General features: G+C 38.6%; 1 protein-coding gene across 12 annotated transcripts in view; it reads left to right on the top strand.

The window, feature by feature from the left end:
- Positions 1 to 5,882, top strand: part of SOX5 (SRY-box transcription factor 5) — a 1,018,333-nt gene extending 1,012,451 nt beyond the window's left edge. For all 12 annotated transcript variants that reach the window (XM_027771080.1, XM_027771084.1, XM_027771082.1 and 9 more), the window contains 2 exons: positions 3,436 to 3,652; positions 5,394 to 5,882. In XM_027771080.1, coding sequence (XP_027626881.1) covers positions 3,436 to 3,652; positions 5,394 to 5,697 — 521 coding nt within the window. In that variant the 3' untranslated portion in view covers positions 5,698 to 5,882. The remainder of the gene's footprint in view (positions 1 to 3,435; positions 3,653 to 5,393) is intronic.
- Positions 5,883 to 7,317: the final 1,435 nt, after the last annotated feature.

A 7,317-nucleotide genomic window follows, 5' to 3' on the forward strand; every position in this document is an offset into this window, starting at 1 on the left:
CTTAATAAAAATTAAGAACTGTTTCCACTACTTAATAATAGTAAAATTAAATAAACAGTCCTTTTAGAAAAAGAAAAATAGATTTACCACCAAATTGAGACCTTTCTTCCCTGTCATAAAATGGCATGGTTAGTAGCTTTGTGCCTCCTAGTACTCACACTATCTTAATTTTCAATTCTGGAAAGACTTAATTATTATATGGCTGTATATTAAAATGGAATTTAGAATTCAGTGATACTCCCAGAGAAATTATGTTATTAAGAGTTAAAGCTTTTTTTGTAGATGCAGATTTGGAAGCCATCACATCTTATAATTTATATATCTTTTATCATCTCATTTTCTTTATATACACATTCCATTTTTTCTGTGTTTTAGCCGGACTAACTTTTCTTAAATCCCTCTAATCCTCCTTTTCACTGAAAGACTTTGACCGTTGCATTCTTCCTGCATACAAGTTACTCTTTCTCTTTCTCATTTCTGCAGCGAAGCCTTCCAGACCTAAGGACTGAACTCACCTTGTCATCACGTTCTCTTACTGTCCTGTCCTTTCCACCATTATAATGAAGATCATAAATTTTGTAATTAGATGTTTAATGCATTTTTTTCACACTGAATGTAAGTTCCAAGCAAACAGGAACCACAACTCTCTTACTCACCACTGCATGTTAGTTCTCATCTAGTATATTTCAATGCAACATCATGCACCTAGAAATATAAGAACAGAAATATAAGAAATATAAAAACAATTCTCGCATTCCAAGACAGGTTACTTCACCATATACACATTTCCTTTCCTTCAAAAACCATCATCTTTTAAGCTTTCAAAACATATAGACTTAAGGAAGAATCTTTGGCAATTTTTATGGTAATTGGGCATGCTGACTTCTTCATTCGATTTTGTGTTTAAGATAGCAAGTTGACCTAATTCTTGACCCATTGTTCAGTGTATTCCTATTTTCTAGTAAGTACTTTCTGGTAATCTCACTTTTCTACTCCCTGCTCTGAGGTTTGTAAAACTGGCATATGTACTTTGCAAGAAACTCCATGGAAAGGTTGATCTAGTTCACTAGTATTATAACATTATCTGTGTTTATTTATGCCCTGAGGGCAATAATGGCATTCAAATAACTCTAGAGAATAATGTTGAGCCAAGAGTTTGACATTGTACCTATAAATGATAGCACCTAACCAACTGACTTAATGCTGGACAATGCTATTTGAACAGAAGTTTGAGGAAAGAACAGAAGGAATTCTGTGATTTATATTACAACCTAAGTTTCCATTGTAAATAGAATAGAATCATATTGGCTGTCTAGATTGGAAGAAAAAAGTCTATGATTATAAATCTTTGTAATACCTAAATGGACAAACCCACCTATGACCTCCTTTCCAATAGAAAACATTTTTTTTTTCTTTATTTGGAGAGGTTTTCACCATAGGGTGCATGCGCTCCCAAGAAAGAAAAAGAGAGACAGAGAGATAGAAAGCAAGAAGTCACACCACCACCACCACCACCAGGGAGAATAGCCACACCTCAATCACTTCTCTTCCATTCTCCTCTCAGGATCTTGGGCACGCACGCACATATGCCCAGCATGAGTTTAAGCCACTGGGTCCAGGACTCAAACCGCGGTCGACTACGTGGGAGTCCAGCAACATAGCCATTATGCTAACTGCTGGTCCCATAGAAAACAATTCTAAGAGAAAAGATACTGGCCCTTTTTTTGCATGCCTTAATAAATATAGCGGTGTGTTTGTAATAAGGAACTGCTGAGCAGTGAGCTGTCTGCACTTGACATTCGACATTATGGTTGAGTAATGAACCCATTTAACAGCTTCTAAGACCTTGCTGAGGTGATTTTGGAAGGGAGGTTAAAGTGGTGGCACCGACACATATTTGAGAAAGAGCTCCTAGTTCCAGTTTCTTGGTCTTTGTGCATTTGGGTCGCATTGAGCTGACCATTAAGATCTCCTAGTTCCAGATAAACACACTTCATCTGCAAGTAGATTTTTAAATCTGTCTTAATAAAAATTAAGAACTGTTTCCACTACTTCTATTACCACTACTCATAGCCATAGTGACGGTGTCGAAGCATTACGCCTTATGTAAAATGAGAACTAGCATAAACTCATTTTAGTTAAGAGTCAAACTTGTTTTTCTCTATTCTAATTGAATCCACACTAAAACTAACCATGAAAAGAGGAGGGAATAATTTAGATTATCACTATTAATGCATACTGTTAAATGGAAGGTGGCATCATTACATGTTATTGAAAATGATTAAGAGAAAAAAATCCTATTTGCTACATGATTATTATTGTTCCTCTGCTCCCTGCTACATCATATAAAGAAGGAGGTGGGGACCAGCAGTTAGCGTAATGGCTATGTCGCTGGATTCCCATGTAGTCGACTGCAGTTCACGTCCCAAACGCGGTAGCTTAAACTCATGCTGGGCGCATGTGCGTGTGTGCCCAAGATCCCAAGAGGATAATGGAGGAGAAGGGATTGTGGCGTGGCCATCTCCCCTGGGGGGTGATTTCTCGCTTTCTGTCTCTCTCTCTCTCTCTGTCTGTCTGGCGAGTGCATGTGCCCTATAGCAAAAACCTCTCAAAAAAAAAAGAAAAGAGGAGGTGTATGCATGTAAGGACATGTGTTGTAACACACGGTAAGTTCTATGAGACCTGAGTGTGAGTTGCAAGTATATTCATGAATACTCACATGACCTTGAGTTAGTTACTGCATCTCTTTGAGCATCACATTTATCATCTATGAAATTAAAAGTGCTATCTATCTTCCCGGATTGTGGTGAAAGGTGGAAATGAGACAGTATATGGAAAGTTTTTAGTATAGTATTTAGCACATAGTATTTACCCAGTCTGTTGTCAGTAATATTATCACTTTAATTTTAATTACATTTTAAAGAAATCAGTTTCTAACTACATCTTTTTCTGTAAGCATATGTAAGCATTTTGGGGAGAATTAAAATATATAGGTTAGGAACTTTTGTCGCAAGTAGTACCTCGGCATGAAAGATAATTAGTCTAGGATTCAAAATGTGTGATGAGTTATTGCATAACTTTTCAGCTCACAGTTAAGTTACATCATGATCTAATGTACAAATGAAAGATACAGTCATTAAATTAGCTATTAGCTTTTGAGTACATAATGTTAAAAGTTTTCAAAAAATTCATTCAAGCCGGAAAAAATACATATGTCACCTAATGTTTCTATGTTCGGGCGCACAGTTAATTTGAGTGAAGAACCACCTCTACTCTTATGGGATCTCATTTTTTGAGTCAAAGCTCACTAATCAAAACCATGTTTATGTGTTTCAAGGTTTTGACCAACCTCTTTAATTCTTTCTCAGTTACATCCTTTCCTTAGGGTGCTTCGAAACTGTGCAAACTGGAACTGTAACCTTCTTTTCCTCATAGGATCTCGCTGGAAAGCGATGACCAACCTAGAGAAACAGCCATATTACGAGGAGCAGGCCCGTCTCAGCAAGCAGCACCTGGAGAAGTACCCTGACTACAAGTACAAGCCCAGGCCGAAGCGCACCTGCCTTGTAGACGGCAAAAAGCTGCGCATTGGGGAGTACAAGGCAATCATGCGGAACAGGCGGCAGGAGATGCGGCAATACTTCAACGTTGGGTACGGCCTGGCCTGGGTGTTATTTTTCAATAGGGACATCTTCCCGTGGTACTTAATGGGATGTGAAAAGTATTTGGTCGCAAAGCAATGCTTTGAAAAAGAACTTGAGCTCTGTATATCCAGGAGCCACACTGTCTTCCATGTGGTTCTGACAGATATATCCATATGCATCCACTGCAAGCTCCTAGCTCCAGATGAGCTTTGATAACACTTCCTTGAGAATAAAATGTCTGCAACTAAGTAATATTTGAAGGTTACTATCAAAAATATAGACTTCTTACTCTTTTTCCTCACTGATTTTCATTACTTCCAAGGCTTCACTGAGACAGACTCTACATACAGCTCAGAACTTCGTTTAAATAATATAACAAAAATTCTTTCAAAAGAAAGCAACATTAGTTTCCAAATATAGCAGGATTGCTGAGCTCTCGGGGGCACATGTGTGGCCTTTGTGGCTCACACAAGGCAGGGATTATATTTAGGGCACTACAGGGTTGTGAATGGGAGAGTCCTGTTCTGTGTTACAGACAGAGTTCTCTGCGTGTTTTACTCAGCTTCCTGGGGCAGCATAGGCGATAATGTTGTAATATGCTGCTGCAGTGTATTGTTTCTACAGAATTCGTTTGAAAACCACAGAAATCAATTTGTTCATATTTGAAACAGAAGTTGGTGAGGTCCTAAGACTTCTTAGCATAATAAGCACTGATCTGTATATGGCCAGAGGATACCTTAGAAGAAAATAACTCTTCCCAACTGCCCTGGCCCCTCTATTTCCTTGAGAATCTGTGTGCTTTGTCCAGAGTCAGTGATGTATATCCAACCACATGACTTTTCACAAACCCCAACCCTTCCCAGGTGTATAGTCAATGTATGAGTGAATGGAAGCAGGCAAGAATGAGCATCATCTGCTCATCCCATCCTACTACGACGACTATGTAATTGTGGGGCCCAGTGCAAAAACGAAAAGGGGTCTTTTGTCGAAAAGTTATTAAGAATTGCAATATAGCAGAACTTTAAAGGAAATGAGGATCTTCATGCAGTTTCACAGGTTATAGGTCCGTGAGGCTGGCCACAGGGCTAAAATCGTCTTCAGGGATGGTGTGAACATAGGGTAGTATTCAGTTCAGATGTATTCTGGACAGTAAAGTTTTATTTTGAGAGCTGTAATGCTTTAAGGTTTCTTTCCTATTAAAATTGGATGAGTTTAATACTAGAAAACAATTTTTTTTATGTATGTTATAATGAAAAAAGTGAAATTGGAATTAAGGGCTTAGGCCCTCTGCTTAATTTTTCTGTGCTTTAGCTTATTTTTTAATTCTTTTTTAAATTTAACTTTATTGATTTATTTTAATTTGATGAGAGAGAGAGAGAGAGAGCAAGCAAGCTGCTAAGAGATCTGGGACTCAAACCATGGAAGACCGAGTGAGAGAGAGTCCAGTCCCCTTAACCACCACACCACTTGCCAGCCCCTCTTCATATATATAAATAGAATAGTAAGAAGACAGGAGTCAAGTGGGCAACCTATGTAAATACCTTATAATCCATAAAGCACTGTACAGTAGGATGGTATTAGAATCAACCTAAGATACAGTTTGAAAAATGTTAAATAATTGGTTACAAAGCAGTAGCTTTTAGAGTTGGACATGGCTGTGCAAATGAATTATATGTTAAGGCCCACATTTACCTACCCATTACCTACCCATTCACCCACGATCTCTTTTTGGGAATTTTTCTCTGACAGGCAACAAGCACAGATCCCCATCGCCACTGCTGGTGTTGTGTACCCTGGAGCCATCGCCATGGCCGGAATGCCCTCCCCTCACCTGCCCTCTGAGCACTCAAGCGTGTCTAGCAGCCCAGAGCCTGGGATGCCCGTTATTCAGAGCACTTACGGCGTGAAAGGAGAGGAGCCCCATATCAAAGAAGAGATACAGGCTGAGGACATCAATGGAGAAATTTATGATGAGTACGATGAGGAAGAAGATGATCCAGATGTAGATTATGGGAGTGACAGTGAAAACCATATTGCAGGACAAGCCAACTGATAAGGGTCAAAGATTGTTGTGACCTTAGGACTTAAAGAAGCCCTAGCTGGTTCATCCTTACCAGTGGCCAAGCACATTAACTTTCTCATACACTGACTGTTACTTTAACTTAGTCTTAAATAGTTGGGACATCAGCTGACTAATAGACCTCAGCCTCCAAAGGCTTGGAAAGGAAAAAAAAAAAATACAACAAGCAAACAACAATATCAACAACAAGAGATTGAAATAAGCTATGGGTAAAATAATGCCAGTAATTCAGCTGCTACATCCAAGCACTGAAGTCTTACCCGTCAACTTTTTTTTTTTTTTTTTAAATAAACTTTATGGCTGTTTGTTCTACAATGTTCTAGAAATTCTCACTCAGGTACACAGTGCCAACAAGTGGCTTGTGAATGTGTTTTGTTGTTTTGTGCTACAATTTTTAAAAAGAAATAAGTTTTGTTTTGTTTTGGGGGGTTTCTGGGCTTTTTCTTTTCTTTTTCTTTCCTTTTATTTTTTTCTTTCGTAATGCACCTGACAGAAAAAAAAAAAAAAAGAATTTCTCTTTACTTCTCTCCACCTTCTCCATCTCTCTAGTTTATAGATGGAAGTCTGTGCATGAGGGGGAAAGAGGGAAAAAGAGCCTGTTTTGAACCTCCTTGCTATCCACCATAAAATAAGCAATTCTTTTCTTCAGAGGACTTTATCTATTGCACACACCACACTACATCTTTGAGCAAGTGCCAAATTTGTACTGAAGTGTTGACCAAGTTTATTTTTTCCCTTTCCTTTTTCCTGTTCCTTCTTAAGTTAGGACAGTGTTATATCTTAGACAATCCCTTGAAAAACCTGAAATACCAGCAGCTGGTGAGATTTGACTTTTTTTGTTGTTGTTGTTTTAATGGAAACTGTAGGTGCTGTTCTCAGGTGAAAAGAGAGAGAGAGAGACATAAGAAATTTAGAGAAAAAATATTTTCTGATCTTGGATTTTTGTGTGTATGTATGTGTGTGATTATGGTACTAATAGAAATAACTTTGGACCATTGTGAGTTAAACCCACATCTGGGGATGAAATCCCACATCCTCCTAAGTGACTGGTCTAGAAGTAATCTTGACCTCGATTTTGCACTTCAAATGACAACATAACCAAGTGTAGGGCTCAGACATTCTATTTTTAAACTTCTACTATGATTATTGGATGGATCAGGTGGCCCTGTGTAATAGATGTGTGCATGTATGACATGGAAGCTACGAGCAGACTGTCCCAGATGTCCCTTCTCCCTGGTCAGCTGGTTCCACTAACATTTGCTACTCAGTGGTTTTTCGTTTGTTTTTCCTGTTGATACTTTGAGCAAAACAGTAGCTGTTACCATTGAATATATTTGGCCATTCTCCAGAAATGCCGAGAATTAGCTTATTTCTTCAGCATTCCATCCTTTCCTGACCGGGAAATGGAACTGATGGTTTTATAAGGTATTTTTAAACTTTTCATGAAATAAAGTGGAGGCCTTTTGCTATGTCAGAAGCATAGGCCGTGTGTATTTCATGCTCTAAAATGCACGATTTGATTAAAAGTTGTTGCAGCCCAACCAACGAAACAGAGCCTGGCTGAACCCACTGACCCTTGCCACTACCCTTCTT

The sequence above is a fragment of the Tupaia chinensis genome, unplaced genomic scaffold (genome assembly GCF_000334495.1).
Source record: "Tupaia chinensis unplaced genomic scaffold, TupChi_1.0 Scaffold000028_1, whole genome shotgun sequence".
In the NCBI taxonomy this organism is placed as follows: domain Eukaryota; kingdom Metazoa; phylum Chordata; class Mammalia; order Scandentia; family Tupaiidae; genus Tupaia; species Tupaia belangeri.